We start from the raw sequence: 24,170 nt of genomic DNA, 5'->3' as shown, positions 1-24,170 counted from the left end.
TTTTTCATATGCCTCTTTGCCATCTGTATATCTTCTTTGGTAAGGTATCCACTATGGTCTTGGACTTGTTTTAAAATTGGGTTGCTTATTTTCTTATTGTTAAGTTTTAAGGGTTCTTTGTATATGTTGGATAACAATCCTTTGTCATATGTGTCTTTTTTTTTTTTTTTTTCCTTTTGCGGTATGCGGGCCTCTCACTGTTGTGACCTCTCCTGTTGCGGAGCGCAGACTCAGCGGCCATGGCTCACGGGCCCAGCCGCTCCGCGGCACGTGGGATCTTCCCGGACCGGGGCACGAACCCGTGTCCCCTGCATCAGCAGGCGGACTCTCAACCACTGCGCCACCAGGGAAGCCCCATGTGTCTTTTGCAAGTGTTTTCTCCCAGTGTGTGGTTTGTCTTCTAGTTCTCTTGATATTATCTTTAGAAGAAAATTAGTTTTTAATTTTAATGAAGTACAGCTTATGAATTATATCTTTCATGGATCATGTCTTGGTGTTATATCTAAAAACACATCGTCATACTGAAGGTCATGTACGTTTTCTTTCCTGTGTTATCTTCTACAAGTTTTGTAGTTTTGCATTTTACAGTTAGGTCAGTGATCCATTTTGAGTTAATTTTGGTGAAGAATATAAGATCTGTGTCTATATTATTTTTTTTGTTGTTTTATATGGGGATATCTGGTTGTTCCAGCACCATTTGTTGAAGACTGTCTTTGCTCCATTATGCTTCTTTTGCTCCTGGCCAAAGATAAATTGATTATATTTATGGGCTCTCTATTCTGTTCCATTGATCTATTTGTCTACTCTTTCACCAATACCACAATATCTTGATTACTGTAGCTTTATAGTAAGTCTCAAAGTCACACTTAACCCCTTTTTAGTTATAAAAAATCAAATGACCAGCAAAGCAGCCACATCTACTTTAATAGTCAGGGGGCGAAGGAGACACGTGGTGGCTTGTATCTGCTTTGCTTTTGAGTCTTTCTAGTGGTGGAACTGGCTCAGACTAGCTCACCAGAGCCAATTGTACACTTCTCTTCCCAACTCCATGTTCAGGGACATCAGTAAATTAAAATTGGCCATTGTTGGAATATTTACACCACAGAAATTAGCAAATGCCAACAGTCAGTGTTTGTTTGTTTGGTTTTATCCCTTCAGAGAACCAGTTGTTAAACATTCATCTGCATAACACTGATTTTGTATCTAATTTGTTCTTCCCTTTGATAGTTCATCATCAAATTCCTTCTAGTCATCACAGGTAATGCTTATTAATCACTTTGTATGAGTTAAGGATCTCTGTATGTGCTAAGATCCTTCACATGTGTTCTTTAATTCTCACAACAATGTCATGAGGTAGGTCTGTGATCTCAGCTTGTGGTTGAGGGATGCTGAAGAGAAGACCAGTGGTGGACAGATTTTTATTTTACAGGTACAATTTGCAAGTGAGTAAACTGAGGTTCAGCAAGATGATGTAATTTTTCTGAGGTCACACAGCATGTTAAGTGGTAGACTGGAGACTGTAGCTTCTGGCTGACTCATGCTTGTAACCACCATGCACTATGGTCTTCCCCAGCATAGAAAACTGTTCTGGGCTCAGAATCATGACACGTTGGCTCTAGTGTACTCTACGCACCCAAACTGACACCTGCCCTCTCAGAACCTCAGTGTCCTCATCTATATAATAAGGCTGGTGATGATACTCATCTGCCTAGCTCACAAGATGGCTTTACCATTTAAATGATAGTTACAGCAAATTGCTTTGGAAAGCTTAAGTACTGTATAAATGGGAGATATCATTACATGATAAGAAGTGAAGGAAAAAAATATTAGCCAAAAGAATACTACGTCACAGTTAAGAAGATTCAGCTAAAGTGGATATTTTATATAAATGCAGGTTCTATGAAATATTACAGTAAATGTTTCTGGGTGAAATGGCAGGACCTTTGATCTGGGAATGCCTGAACTTACCTCTTGAAATTCTTTGGCTTTGGATCTCCCTAACCTTCCCAGACACTCTGATTAGTAATCAAGGTGACCTTAGTTTCATGGGCAGATTTGATTGGAACTAAGTTATTAAGAAGGTAGTCTAGTGCTGGAAAGTTGACATTTAGTAACTTCAGGGAGAATTTTTGCCTTATTATGTCCATGTTTTAATAAAGGTTTGTTTTTTTGTGTTTTTTTTTTTTGCTGTTCACATAGCTATTTATACTTCCAACTGTCAGCATATTTCATTGTAGTTATTTAAGGTTTATTTTCTTGACTATACTGAACTCCTGATGATGTCAAATAACCGTATGATTATTACAGAAATCCCAAGCACCAAGTACTGAGATCGGCGACTAGTATTGCTGCATAAATATCTATCCAACAAGTGCATGGGTGAACTAACTACATGGAACTCTTGTGGTGTTCATGTATATCTTACGCCACAGTTGTCCATCTGTAAGCTTTGAAAAATTTCCTAATTGCAGTTGGAGCTAGTGTGTGAGGCAAGGTCAACCACGTGGTGTTTCATGCTAGAGTTCATCTGTGTGTTCTTAGGCTATCAGAGGCATTTGGCAGCAGTAGGAAAGCCTCAAGGTATTCCCTAACTTACACAGTCCAAGCCCCTTACTGTGTTATACAAGACCTACCTTGACATGTTTCACCTCTGGTGCTCTCCATCCTGCCACTGTGTGGAATGATTTGTAATTCTTTAGCCTGACCAATTCTTACACACTCTTCAAGAGTAGGTTTGGGTCTCATCCCCTCACGAAATCATCTCTGAACTATGGGTTGTGATTAGGTTTTGTTTTCACTCACCTATGTATTTCTTTTTTTTGGTTTGTTTGTGTTTTTTTGTTGTTTGTTTTTGTTTGTTTTTTTGCGGTACACGGGCCTCTCACCGTTGTGGCCTCTCGCGTCGCGGAGCACAGGCTCCGGACACGCAGGCTCAGCAGCCATGGCTCACAGGCCCAGCCGCTTTGCGACATGTGGGATCCTCCCGGACCGGGGCACAAACCCGTGGCCCCTGCATCGGCAGGCGGACTCTCAACCACTGCGCCACCAGGGAAGCCCTCACCTATGTATTTCTTGATGTTAGTTCTGATATTATATTAAAATGACTTCCTATGTTGCCTATTCTCCCATGAGACTATAACTCCTCAAGTGCAAAGACTACCTTTTCTTCCAAAGCTGAGAAGAGTGTGTACATCTGGCATGAATGAGATGTTCAGCAAATATTTGAGGAACTGAAATGACTAATTCCAAGTGGAATTTCTTTTTCTAGGAAGAGCAAGACAGTGAGATGAAATGTGAACCCTTCAAGGCTTAGTGGGGTGACAGCACTTCAAGTGGCCAAGCATGATCCTCTTCCCACCAGCTAGGGGTGAAGCAGAGAGCTTCCAGGTTATGGGTTCAATGTTGGGGCTAAGTCTGTGTTTGTCTGAGCACAGACTGCAATTCTAGTTTAACTGCAGTCTGGTTTATTCAGTCTCAAGGGAGAAGAGAATCAGATAATTTTCCATTCAATACCCTACAGATTGGAGGAACAGATTTTAACCAGTACAGACTATAAGAATATAGAAGATGCAGGGGGTAGAAACATTTATTTACTCTGTCCTTGTAAATTTTGAAAATCCCCACAAGGACACACTCATGATCTCATGAAAGAGGTTGGGGTGGCTGGCAGTGATTCTCAGGGAGATGTAAGCATACTATGCTTCAATGCCACCATTTCCTCTCTTGGAATAATAGATCTTTTAGCGGGAGCAGGGGACATTTATTTCCATTTCAGTAGTCTTAAATGTGAGTTGTATTATAGATAATAAAAAGCCCCAATTAATTATGAAGCCTAGACAATCCATTAACCGTATTCTCTAACAGCATCATATCTGTGCACTTATTCATAACAGGCTCCTGTTTCTTTTAACTGCCTTTCATTCCACTAGTTTTCTGAATTAATGAGCAAGAACGTATGGTTACGTAGAGACCTCAGACAGACCTAAAATGCTCTATCTGATGTGATCCTTAAACAAATGGTTTAAAACAAATGGTTTAAAAGAATTTCAGATGCAATTTCCACTTTCATGTCTGACAACTTATTGATAACAGTTTTTCTAATTCCTTTCCACTGGTTGGAAAAATTAAGATTCCCAACTTCTGTCTTCTGCATTTCCATCCACTGAACAGCAGTCAGAAGCTTGATTTGTTTTGTTTGTTTTTTAAAATTTATTTATTTTGTTTTTGGCTGCATTGGGTCTTCATTGCTGCACGCAGGCTTTCTCTAGTTGTGGAGAGCAGGGGCTACTCTTCGTTGCCGTGCGTGGGCCTCTCATTGCGGTGGTTTCTCATATTGTGGAGCATGGGCTCTAGGCACGTGGGCTTCAGTAGATGTGGCGTGTGGGCTCCATAGCTGTGGCTCGTGGGCTCTAGAGCGCAGGCTCAGTAGTTGTGGCGCATGGGCTTAGTTGCTCTGCGGCATGTGGGATCTTCCCAGACCAGGGCTCGAACCCGGGTCCCCTGCATTGGCAGGCGGATTCTTAACCACTGTGCCACCAGGAAAGCCCTTGATTTGTTTTTAAAATATAGAATAACAGCAGCTCTCAACATGGTTTCACAAGAATCTGTATTTGTGGAAGTTCCACTTGTGATTCTAATCCACGGCTAGTGTTGATGACATTGGTTTCTTAGTTCGTTTGGTTTGCTATAACAAATATACAACAGACTGGGTGTCTTAAATAGAAGAAATTTATTTCTCACTGTTCTGGAGGCTAGGAAAGATAAAGGCACCAGCAGATCTGGTGTCTGGAGAGAACCCTTTTCTTGGTTGGCAGATGGCTGTCTGTCTTCTTGTATCCTCACATGGTGGGGAGCAGAGAGAGAAGCTAGCTTTCTTCTTAAAAGGACACTAATCCCATCATGAGGGCACCACCTGCATAACCTGATCACCTCCTGAAGGCCCTATCTCCAAATATCTTCATGTTAGAGAGCAGGGTTCCTGCAAATGAACTTTGGGAAGACATAAATGTTCAGTCCACAGTAATCGGGTTGGAAAATTCTATTTGTTAAATATGTTTTTTTTTTCCTTCTCTGGAATGAGTGCAGGGCAGTGCTTCAACAATTATTTACTCTCTTCCTATAGATGAAGTATGAGCAGTGGTAATACAGCAAATAGAATGCAGTTATCTAGGTACCTAGTGAGGTTTCACATATGCTGCTGTGACATCTTATTAAATTAGAGAGTAAAGAATCATTACTTTCATAATCATTCAAAAAGTAATACTTCTATATACTTTCTACAACTCCCAACTAAAATTGGCTATTTTAATGCTCTTGGCCAATAAATCCTCTCTAATATAATTACTAAAATTTAGATTAATCAGAACTAGACGAGTATGAAAAGAAAATTCCATTTTCTGTGTAGTGTCTCAAGAAGTTAGAAATAACATTTTAGACACACTATAATTTTAATAGCTTCCTATGAGCTAAATAAGTAGAAACAATTATTTTGTTGCTACTAGAAGTTCTAAGGACAATAAGTTAATGTGTTCAAAATTGCAGTTAGATGCTGGCAGGTAACAAGCTAATTATCTAGTAATTTATAAGTCAAGCCTAATAATTTATACCACAGCTCATATACACCTGTATATGCAACAAATATGAAATAGCCTCCTCCTCAATTCCTCTTAAAAACCAGCTGATTGGGCTTCCCTGGTGGCGCAGTGGTTGAGAGTCCGCCTGCCGATGCAGAGGACACGGGTTCGTGCCCCGGTCCGGGAAGATCCCACATGCCGCCGAGCGGCTGGGCCCGTGAGCCACAACTACTGAGCCTGTGCGTCTGGAGCCTGTGCTCCGCAACAAGAGAGGCCGCGATAGTGAGAGGCCCGCGCACCGCGATGAAGAGTGGCCCCCGCTTACCACAACTAGAGAAAGCCCTCGCACAGAAATGAAGACCCAACACAGCCAAAAATTATTTAATTAATTAATTTTTTTAAAAAACCAGCTGATATTTACTAGTTGAGAAGTTAGTAACTCCATGGTTCTGATATTAAATATTGCAGCACATTTCTTCATAGGTTAGTGGATGGACATAATTAAGGCTAAATGTACTTATGAAAATAAGTGAACCACGGAGAAACTATGAAGCAGGAAACTTATTACTGATCTCACTAGGTTTGTCTGCTTTTTTGAAAATCTACCCAGTACAAGAATTTGTAAAGCAGTAATTGTTACATTCCTTTACCATACAGACCTCAATGTAAGAATAAACAAAAAACCCCAAACAATACTAGAACATCACCATTGTATTATACCTAGTCATCACCAGTACTTGGAAGTCTAATTGTTAGAATTGCTAGATTGGGGATGAGTTGCTTTTGTTAAAAAGAACCTTTTATTTTTTAAATCATAAGTTATTGATTTATGTTAGAAACAGAAGAGAAGATAACCTATCATTTATGAAGAACATAGCTACTTTTAAGACACTTCCCTGCAATTAGAATGGGAGGACTCATGGCTTTAAAATCCAAACTGTCCATAGAGTGGTACTCTTTGAATGGATTATATAGGAGCTCAGGTAAATAAGTAAAACTGTTGGCTGAGGGAGGCTGGGGAAGAATAACTCTTGGTTTTAGCCTCAGGTATCTATCTAAAGTCCAGCCGACTTTTCTAACGTTCATTCATTAGTTAAAGCAGTATTTACTAAGCATTTCCTGTGTGAATGTACTGCCTCTATGTAAATTACAATTGAAAGCTGCTGTTGAGACCCTGCCTATATAGTATAAGAGGGACCGGGAGGATGGTGGGTTCATAACTGCAGATGGATTGCTGGGAACATTCAAGGCCTCCAAATTGCCTTCAGTCTTCCTATTTCATCTGTGGTCCTGTTACATCTGATTACTTCTTCCTGCTGCCAACTTGTTAGTGACATAGTTATCTACAGGAATTCCTTCCTTTGTTTATGGGACTTAATAGTGCTGGGCCTCCTATGAGCAAGGTGGTAAGTAAGGTAGCACGTGGTGAGGAGCTTCGTTTACCTGGGAAAGTTCCACTTCTGTACTCTGGTGGGCGTTATTGGTTGTAAAACAATCATTCTTATAATTTGACTAGGTTTTTTTAGTCTAGGACCGTGGGGCAATGTCATTTTGCTTACTCTGGGGAACAGCTGTTCACTATGGATGGGTATCCTTGCCCTTGGGCACTAGAGGGAATAACACGTCTGGGATGTTACAGTCTTCTCCTTATTTTCCCCACAAGAATCATCATTTCAATATTCAATAGAGAAAAATGACCTTTTGAAGGGGTAGGAGATTACTAACTTTTGTAAAAACCATGAAGGCCCTCATGACTTCTGAGGAAGTGGAAAGAGTGGGAAGTCATGGACACAGAGTCACCCTGAGGAACGTTTGTGACAGAGTGTTGAGGATGGTTTTCACTTGCATTAGACATCCTCTTACAACTTCCATTTTAGTTATTTAAAAACACCAGAATGCTTTAAATTGGATGGAATCTCAAGTTAAGTTCCTTTTGGGGAAAGATGTTGCCAGAACAGCCTGATATGGGGTACTGGACAGGCAGCTTAGGTGGAGAATCTGTATCACTTATTTTTTTCCCATTAAAAACCTACATTCTTGCTATTTATATGGGTTTTCTTCTCCCTTTCTCCATCCCCTTTGTATCTGGTATTTCTCCCCTCGACTCTTCCTTCTTTCCCAGGTGTGTTTGATAACTGCTCCCACACTATCAGTGACAAGGGCTGGGCCCTGGGGATCCGCTCAGGGAAGGATGTGGGAAGGCGAGATGCTCGCTTCTTCTTCTCTCTTCGCACTGACCGCGTGAAGAAAGCCACCATTATGATGGGTCACGGTCGCTATCAACCAGGCAAGTGGACGCACGTGGCAGCCACTTACGATGGACGGCGCATGGCCCTGTATGTCGATGGCACTCAGGTGGCTAGTAGTCCAGATCAGTCCGGTCCCCTGAACAGTCCCTTCATGGCATCTTGTCGCTCTTTGTTCCTGGGTGGGGATAGCTCCGAGGACGGGCACCATTTCCGTGGACACCTGGGCACACTGGTCTTCTGGTCGACGGCCCTCCCACAAAGCCACCTCCAGCACAGTCCTCAGCAGCCAAGCGAGGTGGAGGATTTGACCACCCTGCTACTGACAGCCAGTTTTGAGCCCCTGGAAGAACAGTGGGCCCCCTTTAGAGATGGGAAGTACCCACGGCTTGAGGTTCTCCAGGGCTTTGAGCCGGAGCCTGAGATTCTGTCACCTTTGCAGCCCCCGCTCTGTGGGCAAACAGCTTGTGACAACGTGGAACTGATTTCCCAGTACAGCTGGCACTGGCCCCTTCGGGGAGAGAAGGTGATCCGCTACCAGGTAGTAAACATCTGCGACGACGAGGGCCTGAACCCCACCGTAAGTGAGGAGCAGATCCGTCGGCAGCATGAAGTGCTCAATGAAGCCTTTAGCCGCTACAACATCAGCTGGCAGCTGCACATGCACCAGGTCCACAACTCCACCCTGCGCCACCGTGTTGTGCTCGTGAACTGTGAGCCCAGCAAGATTGGCAATGACCACTGTGACCCTGAGTGTGAGCACCCACTCACAGGCTACGACGGGGGCGACTGCCGCCTGCAGGGCCGGTGCTACTCCTGGAATCGCAGGGATGGGATCTGCCACGTGGAGTGCAACAATATGCTGAACGACTTTGATGATGGTGACTGCTGTGACCCGGAGGGGGCTGACGTGCACAAGACCTGCTTCGACCCTGACTCACCTAGGAGGTAAGGGACTGGGGCTTGGGGTATCTGGCTTGTAGGGTACATTCCTAACATCGTTTTATCCTTTTGGCTTCTGGAGACAAAAGAGTGTTCACACAGCCCCCAAATAAAACATTCATCTACTCCACCAGATATTATTGAACTTTCATGAAGTACCAGGTGTTGTGTTGGGTGATTAGGAACACAGAGATGATTAAGACGAGACACAGCCCTCACAACTCACTTTCTGTGGAGCAGACAGCTGTGTACGTGGTGTGAAATGCACACGCACCAGGTGCGTAAGACACAGGAAAGCTGAACAACTTCGTCTGTCAGAGGAAGCCAGGGCAACTTCACAGACAGCAAACAAGGTATATGTCGATAGAAACCAATCAGCACCAGTTATACACGAGCATTCCTTTTATAGTCTTAGGTTTCCAGCAAAGTAACAGGAATTCATGAAGAGGCCCATGTGCGAAGCAGTTCGAGCAGTTCAGCAGCTTTATGAACATAAGACATTCTACATCTAACCACAAGTCTCCTTTAGATGACTGGAGGCTTCCTCTTTTGCCCCATTAAATTCCATTCTCCACACAGCATCTGGAAAGATCCTATGTAAAAGGTAAATTGGATCCTGTCACTCCCCTTCTTAGTTTTTTTCCCACTGTTCTTAGAATAAAATCCAAACTCCCCTCCTGTCTCCTGCATCACAACCTGACCCCTGCCTTCCTCTCTAGCTTCCTCCCCTGCTCTCCCCACCCACACTGTACAGCCTCACTGTGACTGTTCTGTTCCACTGAACAGATCGAACTTGTTCCTGCCCCAGGGCTTTGCACTATCTGTTTCATCTTCTTGGAATCCTCTTTTCCTTGGTCTTCCCTTGGTGAGTTTTCTGTCATCATTCCAAAATCTACTTAAATGTCACCTTCTGGAGAGGCCTTTCCTGATCTCCCAAGTTGACTAGTCAATCGCTATTCTGTCAACTAATTTAAATTCTCTCTATAACACATCACTTCTGATGTTTTTCTTGTGTATTTGTTTATTTGTCTTTCCCTGGCTTGGAATATCAGCTCTATGTGACCAGAACACTTGTTACATTCCCAGTGCCTAGAACAGCGGCTGAGACATAGTTGCTTATTTCATGTTTATTTTAATGAATAAATGGATCTGATGTGTCATCTGTTGTGAGACAGAAGCCAATAGGAGGATTTCCATTTGATGGTTGATGCAGGAGTTGGGGAATGTTAGAGGGAGGTAAGAAAGGAGAGAGGTGGGTGGTAAACTTAGTAATTTGTGTATGTGGGAAAGGGTTCCCCATTTATAACTGGTACCTTTGTACGAATTATAAAAAGGCCAACACCTGAGGTAGGGTGTAGTGTTGGTGGGAGGTGGGAGGACTAGATCTCAGCTTCCACCCAATACCTGAATGGCTGCCTTTGTGGGTTTTGGCCATGATTTGTGTGGTAATTCATGGTCTTGTGTGTGGTCAGTCCTCTTGGTGCCCCTGTGCATGGGCGGTTAGCACCAATGAATAGGTTCACCTGTAGCTCAGATGTCTGACATCAAGGATCGAGTGTAAGATTTGCAGTCAGGGGACAAAGGTGAGTTCCAGAGTCCTTGCTACTTAACCAGCTATGTAAGTTGCACAAGTCACTTTTGTAAACCCAGATGTCTTGTCTGTAAAATGAGGGTGATTGCAGTAATACTTTGCATTACCTATATCTTTGGGTTATTTTGGGGAAACAAATGAAATAAGGTACAGGAAAGTGCTTGGTAACTCTAAAGTTTTCAAAGTACAGAAACAGTTCTAAACTAACGTTAGTTATTATCATTATTAGAACTGACAGATGGGAAGCCTTTGTTTACATAATAATACCCAGGGAACTGATCACATTACCAGAAATATTTGCATAAGAAAGATTCTGTTTGGGTTTGGTTTTTAGATTTTGATAACCTTAAGCAGAAGCTAAACCTCACTAACAACGTTTGCCAACTCTTAGGAGCTCCAGAGAACTCTCCAGGGAAATCTGGCTTGTTCTCATTTGTCTACTAGCTCATTACAACAACCCACTGCCTTGACTGAGTGAGCTGTCTTTCAAGGTACCCAGGCATCACTCTCCTTAGAGTGGCCCCTTGTGTCTCTAAATACTTACTGCCACTGCCCTCATCCGGGTGTTTATAACTTATTCCCCTTACCACTTCAGAGTTGCCATGGTAACTTATCCTTTTCTATCTGTAGACCCAGACACGTTTCAAACTTTCTTACCCCTACATGCAAAACTCACTTTGTGGAATAAAAGGAACTAGTCATACTTTTTTGACAGTTGAAAACATTTAAATAAAAAATAAACGCTCCTGGTTAAAATATCAAATTGTACCAAAAGGCAATTTTACCAAATTGTACCAAAAGGAAGAATGACAATCCCCTGCCTAACTCTTCCTCATCCTTCTCCGCTCTCTAGCCTCTCTCCCATATTTAATTATTTTACTTGCCTCTTTTGGTAATAACCTCCATGTACATATATCCACATATTATATTTATATCACTTGATTCATCAATTTTATTTTATTTTTTTTTAATTATTATTATTTGGAGGGGGCTGTGCCGTTTGGCTTGCAGGATCTTAATTCCCTGACCAGGGATCAAACCCGCATCCTCAGCAGTGAAAGTGTGGAGTCCTAACCACTGAACCACTAGTGGTTAGGACTGATTCATCAATTTTAAACATTATGCATAACTTGCTCTTATTACAAAGATGAGACTTTTACTTTGTCTCCTCCCTCTCCTCTGCATTTTTCTAATATAGTAATTTTACTATTTTTGGTTGAGTCAGATATATATATTTACAACATTATGACTGTAGAATCTTTTTCTTTTGGTTGCAGAACAGAGTTTTATTCTTTTACTGTATTTCCTTTCTGGCATAGCTCCCCCACTCTCCCATACACATACACCCTCCCCCTTGAGTCTCTATTTCCTCCCTCCCTCCCTCCCTCCCTTCTTTTATCTTCCTTCCTTCCTTCTTTTTTGATATCTTCAATCATTTTCAAATGCTTTATCATATTAGCTAATCTATAGAATGTGTCTTTTTTTTTTTTTTTTTTAAAACACTCCTCTGGAGCTCTCCCTTCAAGTTTATTCCATTTTTTTCTCTCCTCTTCTGACTTGACCAGTTATCTTTAGTTCTGCTTCACAGTTGTCATCCTGGAATTTCTCTTCACTGCTTTTGTGAGGGGGAATTGGAGTCACTATGTCTTGAATTTTATGAACCTCTCTTAATTTACAACCTCATTTTACTGGAAAACATCCTTAAGTAACTTTCTAAGAAAGGATGTTTTAGGTAACTTTTTCAGAAAAACATTTCTCAAAATGTTTTTATTTTGCCTTTACCCCAAACTGATAGTTTGTCCTGGTGTAAAATTTTGGGTTGGAAAACATTTTCTCTTAAATTTTTGAAGAGATTCGTTAGTTGCCTCTGTGTTTTAGAGGTGAATTTTTTTCCCATTAAAAATCGTTTTTGAATTTTAGCCTTGTTACTTTAGGGATTTTATGATAATTTCTTTTTAAGTGTTGGCCTTTTATTCTTCTTTTGTTGATATTCAGTGGTCCTTTCAATTTGGACACATGCCCCTTACCTCTGGCAAATTTTCTGAAGTTATTACTTTGATATTTCTTAATTCTCTGATCTCTTTTTCCTCTCTGAAATGCCTGAGGATTTATTTCCTGAACTTATTCTCTGTCTTTTTTCTCACTTATATTCTATCTCTTTGTTATTTTGTTCTATATTTTGGAGATTTCCTTGAGTTTATCTTCCAACTCTTCTATTGAATTTTTTTAAATTTTAGCAGTCATATATTTAAGACTTTACTCTTTGATTTTCTATATTAGTCTATTTTTATTTTAAGGATGCACCCTTTTTTGAGGCTAAAAATAAGATGAATTCTGAATTTTTTCCCTGTGTACTATATCTGATTCATCTATAGTCAACTTTTATTTTTCCTTTTTTTTTCCTCTTAATTCTTATCTGTCTTTCATGCTGGTGGATTTTCTCAGATGTCTAGTGCTTATTCACAATAGGAAACACACTTTCATATCTCCACTCTTATGATTTAAAAAAGGATATTTATCTATGAATTTCCTCTTTTAGAGGGAGAAATCTGAAGGCAAACTGTAGTGGAAAGGATAGGTTTTCTTTTTCCCAATTCCCTTATACTTATTTCATGTACAGACCTTTTATTCATACTCCATCTTCTCTGCCTTGTATTTCTTGTGCTGAATTTTTATTATTAAAAACATTGACTGTTTTACATAACTCTTATTGGCAAGAACCATATTTTGAAAAAATTATTTATCAAGTTCCTGTGATGTGGCAGACACAGTAAGCTAAACAAAGGGACAGATATAAAGAATACATAGACTAAGTGTTAATACCTTAGTGGAGGGATTTAGTAATTTTATCTAAATACCTGGGTTGAAATCCAGTCTGAGGCACTAAAAGCAGAACATAGAGTATAGACTGCTTTTCTGCGCCATGGCTTAGACTGTTTGAAAGGACTTTGGATTCATAGAGGTGTAGATCTCTGGATTTCTCTGAGGGCCTGTGACTTGGTAGAGTTGGTGGTTGTGTCTGAACTAAATTACCCATATCTAGCAGCCCTATTATTACAATTAAATCACAGTGCTCAAGTTCACAATTCCTTTATTTTGTGACTCTAAAGAGACCCAACTCCAACAAATTTTTCCAGACATTTTTTGAGGAGCAGAGCGTGCCAGGCAGAGAGTCCCTCTACTCAGGAGCTCACTCTTTAGTAGGGGGTGGTTGGGAAGTGGGGGACACACCTACAGATAGATTACTGACGTGCAAGTACAGTGATTGCTTTATGAACAATCCTTCCTGTTTCTCAAATGCTGCTCAATGTTCCCTCTTCCCCCACCCCCAGCAAGAAACCAGAAATGTAGCCCAAAGGAGTTCCTCTCCCAAAAGCTCTGACAGGAGGAGAGAGCCTGAGGAATACAGCACCAAACATCTGTAACCCAGATGGGCCTATCGAAGGGAGAGTATTTATCAGACTTGGGGCTGGTCAGAAGGAGATATGAATTATAGATACATTACCCAGCCAGTTGAACAGAATTACCAAGATAGAGAAACTTGGCTTGTGGAAAGGGAAGGCTACATACGCCAGAGGTATGTTTGTACATAGTAGCTGCCCTAAGAGAGGGTCTACAATTGCTGGGGGAAAGAAGGGCTTGAAAGTCCGCTTTTGTAAAATCACAAATGTCATTGGCTACTCCCTATGATGCATCCCAGGAAGCCAAGCCAAGGGAATCTCTATGCCCCAAGGGAAACGCAGCTTCCCTAATCTTTGCAGGCTTCAGCCTCTTTTTGGTCATGACTTGTTTCTGTTGTTTTTCTCTCTAAAATTATGTCTCAGAGATGAAGGGCTCTTTGCTGCTGAATCTACTTTCCATCCCTTACTCTTTCTCTCCTTTTCACATCAGAGTTGAGCTTGGTAGCCAACCAAACCTAGAGCACTGTGTTTACCTCTTTGCTTTGGTTTCTGTGTGTCAGATTTCATCACTCTGTTATCACGTGGAGAAAAATCACCAAATAAAAACAAATGGCTGAGGGGAGTTCCCTGGTGGTCCAGTGGTTAGGACTCTGAGCTCTCACTGCCAAAGGCCCGGGTTCAATCCCACACGCTGCTCGGTGAGCCCCCTCCCCCCTGCCCCCCCAAACAACAACAAACAAATGGCTGAGAACAGTTTAAGTGAGAGTCATTAACCACCTAGTGTCGCCATGCTGTGAAGCAGACAGTGGGATCAAGGCAATGCCATGCATTTGTTTTCTGATGCCTGTGGTGGGCTGAAGTCTCTGTGTCTTAGTGCCTCACTGTCTCTTCTCTGCCTCCTTTCCTGAGTTTTGATGGTGGGGAGTTTGAGAGCAGAAGAACTGCTGTATATAGCAATGCTAGAGCATGGTCTACTTCCCTCTAAAAGGGACCTCAAGAGGGTGGGCTGGGAGGTGCCCTGCAGAAACATGGCACAGAGTGGTGTCTGCAGTTGTACACTATAGGATATGTATCTATGGGACAGGAGGACAGTTGCATGTGACATTCGAGGGAACAGGTGGAGAAATTGCTGCTGCACGGACCTGGATGCTCTGGATTAGCTCTGCTTTGCTCACCCACCCTCTGTGGCTGTTTGAGCCAAAGGAATGGTTGGGCTGGGCCCCTGCAGTGGCAGATCTGTTAAACATCATCAGCCCAGCTTCATTATAGGTTTCTTTTGAAGTTGGGATTCAAAGTTCCCTGCAGCCAAAAAAAACATGCATGGGGAAAATAAGTGTAAGGGGTAGAAGAAGGCAGAGAAAAAAGAAATGGAGAAGAAACTTTAAAACTGAACAGCAAGAAGACATCTAAATCCCTCCACTAAAATGCACAGGCTGTGCAAACTCTAAAGAGACAAGTCTCACCTCATTCTCATTTTATCTGGCAAAGGGAATAGGAGAGAAGACATAAGAATACCTTCTGGTAAGCTCAGAAAGTTTACTAACAAATAGAAATGTCTCTTGGTTGTTTTTCTACGGGCCAATTTCTCCATAGTTTCAATAGATACAATTCTATAGAGTAAGTGAAATCCACAATTTTTCTGTTCACCTGGCTGGCTCAGTGAACTTTTCTCCCCAGGTAAGTGGGGAGAGGTTGTTTTTCTCCTTTTCATGGCTATTTTCTAGGCAAATAGGCACACTTGTGAGGGAGCCCTGTGGTATGTCTGGGTTAAAAATATTTCGTCTTAGAAAATTTTTAGGAGAGACCCTGGTCTCCAAACACATTCAGTTGTTCAAGATACTTGGGTATTTTCCTAGGAGCTGGGGTTCTGGCTTTGGTACCCTGGCCAGATGCCAGTCTGTCTCGGAGGATCTCACTTAGGGATCTTTTCCTAGAATTTAAGCCTAGGAATCTGAAAGACAGCTGCACACTTACACATGTTTTCCTTTTTTTTCCTCTAGGAACACTGCTTGCATATTACTTTAGTGACTGAATGAAAGTCACAGAGAAGTAGGTTGGGGAGTGTATGGAACATGTAGTTAGTCTGGGCATCACGGGTTATTCTGAAGATTTGTTTCATCAGAGCGTCATCCCCTGGAGGAAGATGTTGACCCATTAATTTTCTGAACCCCAGTGCATCTCTCACTTCTCACCAGGAGCTCTATCTGTGGCTGTGGACCGGATTTTCCTAGCCTGATGCTTGGCTGACTCCTGCTTATCCTTCAAGTTCAGTTAGAATGTCACTTCCTCTTTCCTGGTAACATTCCTTGGTCCTCAAGTAGGGATTATCTGTCTCATTTGTATCACTTCTTATCTCCCTACTGCCATCACTCTGCTCTGATCCCATTGTCTCTCACCTGTGTTATTACAATAGCCTCCTAACGGGTCTCCCCACTTTTGCTCTTGCACCACCCTGCAGTCTGTTTTTAACAGAGCAGCCAGAGTAACCCTATTAGAGTATACTTCAGACCAAGTGATTCCTCTGCCTGGAATTCTCCAGCAGCTTCCCCGCTCATTCAGAGTCAAAGCCAATAGTATTGCTATAACCAACAGGGCCCTACCTAATCTGGCATCAGTTATTTCTGTGGCCTCGTCTCCCACCATGCTCTCCCTTGTTTACTCCATTCCAGCCACACTGGCCTTCTCATTGTCCCTTAGCTTGGCAGACATATTCCTGCTGCATAAATGTTTCAGTGGCTTTTCATCCTGCTGGAATGTGCATCCTCCAGATTCCTACATGGCTAGTGCTCCCTCTTCCTTCCAGTCTTTTTTCAGAGTCACCTTCTAGTGAAGGCTTCTCTGGTGACCTCACCTAAAATCCCAACTCCTCTGACTCTTCATGGTTTCTTCTCCGTTTTACTTCTCTTTTTGGAATTTGCCACCAACATGCTATGTATTTAAAATTTTTGCTTAACGTCCATATTCTCCACTAGGATGTAAGTTCCATTAGAGAGGGGGTTTTTGTATGTTTGAGTTACTATTTTACCCTAGCACTAAGAACAACAAATACTAAGAGTGTTCAATAAATAATTGTTGAATAAAGGAATGTTCTTACCCTAGTATAGTGATTGGCAGACGATGGCCTGTGGACCAAATTTGCCTCACCACTTGTTTTTGTAAATTAAATTTTATTAGAATGCAGTGACATGCATTTACTTACATATTGTCTATGGCTGCTTTCATGTGGTAGAGTTGTATAGTTATAATTGAAACTGTGTGGCCCACAAAACCTAAAATATTTGCTATTTGGCCCTTTACAGAAGAAGTTTGCCCACTCCTTCTTGAGTACAGATTTACCATACAGTATTGTAATTACCCGTTGTTATCTGTCTCTTGTACAAGACTTTAGGCTCTTCGTTCATAGTTCTTGTAACATAGGAAGTGCTCAATTGATATTTAAAAAATGAATGGAAAATAAATGACATGGGGGAAATGACAGTGTTGGGCAAGGGTTTGGGAAGGGAAGAATGTGCTACTCTGTATTGAAGAAAGAAGGATATTCAGAATCTACACTCTAGTAATCCTTCCTACTGGCCCCCTTACTGTTGTAGGATTGCCATATTCAGAACTAAGTAAAGTAACTAAAGATACCCATGAAAGTGTGAATATGTTAGCTGAGGAGGGAAAGGCTGTAAACCGTTTTACTCATTATCTCATTATTTGAGTGGCTGAGCTCCCAGATGGCTCTGAAACTATGAAACACAGAGCAAATTTTGATAATCAGAGAAATAGTCAACTATAGTAGCCGGGAAGTAAGATGAATCCTCATTAGCTGGGGAGACAGTGGTTGAGAGAAAGAGCAGACCCCGCAAAGTGGGTACAGGGCCCTTCAATGAGAAGGGCCTCTTTGAGGTGATGTCACAGATTAGCCAATATTCTTACCAAACATTTTAGTTAGGCTTTTGTGGTTGTAGAGAACAGAAACTCACTCAAGTTAACTAAAAAAAAAAAAAAAAAAAAAAAAAAAAAATTATTGTACAATTACATATGGGCTGGAAGTGGAGCTAGAAGGCTGCTAGGGACTAAGGCAGGTTTCACACTTCATTTCTCTCAAAGGCTGCAGGGTTCTCTACATCTTAGTGCACCTGCACCGTTCATATCTTGTTCCCAATTTGCTATATTACTCATAGTTCCCATTCTCTAATAGCCTTAGTTTAAAACTAGACTCAGCTTTCTGTGGCTCCTGCTTTATCTCATTGAATCTTCTCTTAAGATTCACATCCAATTGCCAATTGCCTCAGTCTTGCAGAATCTTGGTTCATATTCTGGAGACAATTAATGTGTATTGGCCCAATTCATCTTTACACGTCAGGCTAGAAATCATAGGTTTCTGGCCAGCCTTGAATTTAATCAACTGTGGCCAAAAGAACAGGATGGCAGGGAGGGCTCCTCAGGGTTCCAAGGCAACATCTCTCGGCTGGTGCCAACACTCTGGGTAGAGCAAACTGGCTTTTCATCTTTACTTCTTGGAGACTCCTGACATACATAATTTCTTAGACCTTAGACCTTGGTACTCCTAGTAATGTAATTCTCACGGAATTTTAGTGCCAATTTTATTCCTAGGATTTTATGATTTAGAATTCAAATCTCAATCAAATATGTCATGATAATCCAGGTAAATTACATAGTTCATAGCAAGATTATATATATATATACCATATAACATATATATATATACATGGTACTGTGATATCTCTGTATGTGTCTGTCTACCATGTACCTATCTATTTTTACCAATAAAACACCATAAAATAGTTTATTTAATGCTCACTATCGTTCTAAGAAGCAGATAGTTTGCTTATCTCCATTTTATGTACGAGAAAACTGAGACTGAGATAGTTAATTAGCATCATGCAGTGTCAGGACAGTGATGAAACTCTGACTACAGATCCTGTGTTGCCAACTACCATTCTATATTGTGTGTCAGGTATAATAAGTCTTACATGCCTAGCAAAGTACTTAGCTCATAGTGGGTGCATGATAAATATTTGTTTATTTTAATTATATAATGATTGTTTCAGAGGATATATATCTCAAGGGATGAGGGAAAGGCAATTGAAATCACTATGAGCTTAGTACTTAGGAAAGACGTTATATAAAATGTGGATTCCTTAAAATATGAATAGTAAAAAGCAGGAAAGAGTTTATTAGGCAAGGACAAAGATATGACCCAAATACAAATGTCATGTGCAAACATATTCAGGCCTCCATAAGAACAACAATATGAAAGGAAGGGAAATTTCCTAGAGAAAAGTAAGAAAGAGAGAAAATTGGAAAAGTTATATTGAAAAGGCCTTAGCTGTTGGGCTAAGGGATTTGAACAGTAAACAGTTGGGAGCCGTGGGCTGTGTATAGAGATATCTATGTATTGATTGATTGATCAATCGATCCATAGACATCTTTTTAAATATATATCTGTTTTAATATCTACCATCTCTCTTGAATTTTAGATCTTCCTTATGGGATCATTTGGCTTATCCCTGAAAGACGTTTTTTAGAATTTCCTTTATTAAATGTTTGCTAGTCATATGCTTTCTTAATTTTAATATCTATGAAAATGTCTTTATATTTTACCAAACTTCTTTTTTGTTTTTGTTTTTGAAACTTTTATTGGAGTATAGTTGATTTACAATGTTGTATTAGTTTCTGCTGTACAGAAAAGTGAATCTGTTATACATATACATATATTCACTCTTTAGATTCTTTTCCCATATAGGTCATTACAGAGTATTGAGTAGAGTTCCCTGTGCTATACAGTAGGTCCTTATTAGTTATCTATTTTATATATAGTAGTGTGTATATGTCAACCCCAATCTCCCAATTTGTCCCTCCCTCCTTTCCCCCCTGGTAACCAAACTTCTTAAAAAGTAACTTTTCTAGGTAGACAATTTTAGATTGGCTGTTTGTTTCTCTTATCAAGATATTATACCACAGTCTCCTGGTTTCCATTAATACTACTGAAAAATTAGCTATCTAATTGTCATTTGTTTGTATTTACTCTGTCATATCTCTTCAAATATATCTTTTTTCTAATTTTTCTATTATTTCCTTCTGAATTTCCTATTAAATATATGTTACACTTCCCACTCTCTACTTCATGTCTCTTAATATCTCTTCAATTTTTTAATCTTTGCCTCTCTGTGTTGCACTTTGAGTAACTATTTTTGGATTTATTGCCCATTTGACTCTATTCAGGTTTGGCTAATTTGCTCTTAGAACCCACCAATAAATTTTTAATTTTTATTAGTATACTTTTCATCTCCATAAGTTCTATTTAATTCTTTTTTTGTATCTGCCTAGTCATTTAAAAAATCAATTTCTGTTACTTATTCATACTTTGGATATTCTTTTTTATTTTTAAAAACAATTTAAGGTGATGGCTACATGAATCTACACATGTGATAAAATTGCATGGAACTAAAACCATACATATTATTATGAGTAAAATGGGAAATCTGAACAAGATTGGTGGATTATATCAATGTCAGTATCCTAGTTGTGATACTGTATTATACTTTTGCAAGAAGTTATCATTGAGGGAAACCATGTAAAGGATATTCATTATTACTCTGTAATAGTTCTTATATGTGAATCAGCAATTATCTCAAAATAAAAAGTTTAATTAAAAACATATTAGGCCAGATAACTAATAAGAACCTACTATATAGCATAGGGAACTCTACTGTAATGACCTATATGGGAAAAGAATCTAAAAAAGAGTGGATATATGTACATGTATAACTGATTCACTTTGCTGTACAGCATAAACTAACACAACATTGTAATCAACTATACTCCAATAAAAATTAATTAAAAAAACATATTAAGCATACCTCTTTTATATTTTATATCAGCTAGTCTGATTCTGTTATTTGTTAACAGAATAATTTTTCTGGTTCTTGCTCATGGTGCCTTGTTTCCTCATGTGTGCTTTGTGATGTTTGATTGGGAGCCCATGATCCTTGAAATTTTACCTCTCCAGTATCTTTCAGGCCTGGATTGAAGATATACTCTTTTACTTATGCCAATTTCCTGGGGCACTAGGAACATGAAACCACTTTAAATATATATAATTGGCATAAGGTTTTTTAAACCATAGGGTATTATGAATTTGGAGTGAAAACTTGTGAGTGATGACTTGTGGTTATTTCCCAAGGGAGATATTTACCTTATTTATTGGGCCAAGATTGCAGAATGTGTTTCCTTGCTGTTCCCCTTGATGAAGAGCTTTAAATTTTTTTTTTTTTTTGGTGTTCTGTTTTATTTATGGAATAGATCTTCAGAGTCCTGGCTTTATGTGGAGCCCTTCCATAAAACTCCCTATCTTGGCTAAGATATTTTGTTTCCCAACTGAGATTCTCACAAGGCCATCCAACTGAAGGTCAAGGGCACCAGGAATAAGCAGAGCCTTCAGGGAAGCCAGCTGCTTCAGAGAATGTTTACTTTTCTGGATTCCTATTTTTACTTTGTATGTGGGCTCTGGAGGTAACCTTTAATTTCCTTTCAGCTTCATAACTATTTAAAATTTATTTTTGTATTGTATCAAGAAGTTATAGTAGTTTCCAGTAGAGGGATGAGCAGGGCTTCTAAACTCTTTATACCAGAAATGGAAATAACTCTCCAGAAAACTAATCTGGAGGCAGCATGCAGAATCAGTGTTAGGAACCAGGGAGCTTGGGGGCAAGAAGATGACTTTGTAAGCTCTTATAGTAGTCTAGGCAGGAAAAGGCAACAGGTTGAAAATGATTAGGGAAATTATTGTGGCATGGTGAAAAGAACTAGGAAACTAAAAATGAGAAAAACTGGACTCTAGTCCTAGCTCCAGCCTAGTCACATAATTTAATCATACATTCGTTCATATTCATAGATATTCAACAAATATTATTTGAGCACCTATTCTAGGCCAGGCACTCTTTTAGACCCTGCAGGTGGTAAAGAAAAAACTTCCTTCCCTCATGGAGCTTATAGTCTAGTGTGAGGAGACAGGCAATCAACAAATAACAAGTGAATACATGATATGCCAGATGGTGATAAGTGCTGTGGAAAGAAATTCAGAAAAATGAGGGAGACAGGGAGTAGTGCTGGCTGTAGAAGCAAGATAAAGGGTATCCATGGAAGGTCTTCCTGAAAAGATGGCATTTGAGCAGATATGGGAAGGAAGTATGAGAGTGAGCCACGTGGAATCCACAGCAGAGGAAGAGCAAGGAGTTGGAGCAGAATGAGCTAAACAGAGATTAGTTGGCGAGTACAGGTCACATGGCCTATCAGGCCATTGTGTGGATTTTGGCTTTTAGTTTCAATGAGGTGGGAAGCTGCAGTAGAGCTTGAGTAGTAGAGTGACTTAAGCAGTGGAATGATATTAGTGAAGAACATGCAGAGAAGTGCCTAACTGCTCTGACTACCTCAGAGGAATATGATGATGTTCAAATGAGATAATACTTGTTGAAAATGCTTTGTAAGCTGAAAGTACATCATAGCTAAAAGTGTTTGGTGAGACATGGCATTGCGTTCAGCAGTGAATTTGAAGAGACGGTGGACATCCTGAAGGAGATGTTGAGCATATGATTGAAAAAGAGATGTGAAGGAGGTATTCATCTCAGTGTGGAATTTACAGGGGCAAGATCGTGCCTTATATAGTAATAAGGAGTCATTGTGAAATGGAAAGCAGGAGACGTTATTCACCCTGACCCACAGGGATTCTGTGCTCTATCTCCCCTCCTAAGCATCTTTCATGTGTGAGTATAAGAATGCAAAGCTGAGTACAATGAGCATCTCCTTGCTAGTATGCTTTCAGAAAGATTCACGGTTTAGGAAGGCCTAGGTCTACCATCTGTGCTCAGTATGCAGTAGGTACTCATAATTGCCTGCTGAATGAGTGCTGCACAATTGGGAGAGGGGTGTCATAGCACTTAGGACTGTGACAGAGTTAGGGATTCAAAATTATTTCAAGTAAAATTTTAAAAAGATTGAATGCTGGTCTCATCACAACACCATGAAAATTTACAGGGATGAACTTAGACTTTAGGATATAAAAACTGTATAAACCAAGCTGATGTATAGTTGTGTTTACAGCAATCAATGTGAAAATAATCGTAAGCATAAGCTTCATATCACGGAAAAGTGTGATGTGGCCATTAAAATTATACCAACAATTCTGGGCTCTGTTAAAAAGGGATAAAGTGTTCAGATCTCTGGAAGAGATGCTCCCTCTAGACACAGTCCTGATCAGGCTCTGTCTGGAGCCTAGGCTTAGTTCTGGGCAGTAGGTTTTACGAGGAACACCGGCAACCTGGAGGACATCCAAAGTTTGGTGAGGAGAGTGGTGATGAGCAAGATGGTAAAATGGCCCTTTTCCCCTTCAAGTGTGGATTTTTAACTTCTCTCTGCTTGATTGAAGAATGAGCATAAAAGGTATTTTTTAAAAGTCACAATGGCCTCTTTTACATCTTATTCATTCTGTTCGTTCATCCACTCATTCATTAATTCATTGTTTCCAACAAACGTTTATTGAATGACTACTATTGATGCTTTAGATGCAGTAGCGGGCTCTAGGGATATAATTCTTGTATTCAAAGAGTTCAGGTGGGAGAAAGAGACATACATAAATATAATTGCAATACTGAGTAGAATATAGCCAAGTACTATCATCTCTAATCATCTTCGGCCCCCCCTAAATCTGAATTTCTATAGTAACTAACCAACTTGTCTTTCTACTTTTCGTCTTCCTCCACCTTACTGTAAAAATTAACTCTGTATGTTGTATCAGAGTAATCATTCTAAGAATCATTTATATGTTTAGCTCTTCCCAATTGGAAGTACTCAATTGGGCAGTAGAGACCAGAAGGGGGATATATTAAGCAGGAGCTCAAAGTCAACAGAGAATTGGCAACTATCATATAGTATAAGAAGATTTAGGATAGTAACTGTAATAATAGTTGCCATTTATTCAATGACTTAACCATTAACTATGAAAATGGGACATCATCATGGGACATTCACAGTCCAATATTAGAAGGACAGTTATTCAAACTGACTCCATGTGGAGCATAATACTTTCAGTTAAATACATTTTGTAATTTTATTTAACTCTTTTTTTCAATAGTTTGGTCTACTTCTTTCCCATAGATTTTAATATAATGGAAAAAACCAGCATCCCTAATTCTGTCATTCTAGGACCTTCCTGCATTATCATAGATCCTTGGTCAGCAAATAGATACAATCACATTTTTCCTTTTCTTAGTAGCCTAGTCCATCTCAGGTAGTTTTGGAAAGGACTCATAGTGAAAATGGCCTTTGCAGTAGTGGTCTATCCTGTTTTTAGAGTTCTTGGGGAGCTGTCATAGCATCTTTATGCAATTAATTTGAGTGGATCACCTTA

General features: G+C 40.1%; 1 protein-coding gene across 4 annotated transcripts in view; it reads left to right on the top strand.

Annotated features, from left to right (window-relative positions):
- Window positions 1–24,170, top strand: part of PAPPA2 (pappalysin 2) — a 285,263-nt gene that overhangs the window by 28,265 nt on the left and 232,828 nt on the right. For all 4 annotated transcript variants that reach the window (XM_060132723.1, XM_060132713.1, XM_060132703.1 and 1 more), the window contains exon 2: window positions 7,696–8,767. In XM_060132723.1, the coding sequence (XP_059988706.1) occupies window positions 7,696–8,767 (1,072 nt within the window). The remainder of the gene's footprint in view (window positions 1–7,695; window positions 8,768–24,170) is intronic.

The sequence above is a fragment of the Lagenorhynchus albirostris genome, chromosome 2 (genome assembly GCF_949774975.1).
Source record: "Lagenorhynchus albirostris chromosome 2, mLagAlb1.1, whole genome shotgun sequence".
NCBI classification, from domain to species: domain Eukaryota; kingdom Metazoa; phylum Chordata; class Mammalia; order Artiodactyla; family Delphinidae; genus Lagenorhynchus; species Lagenorhynchus albirostris.
Note: the sequence above shows the minus strand (reverse complement) of the source record. Positions and strands in the feature narration are given on the sequence as shown.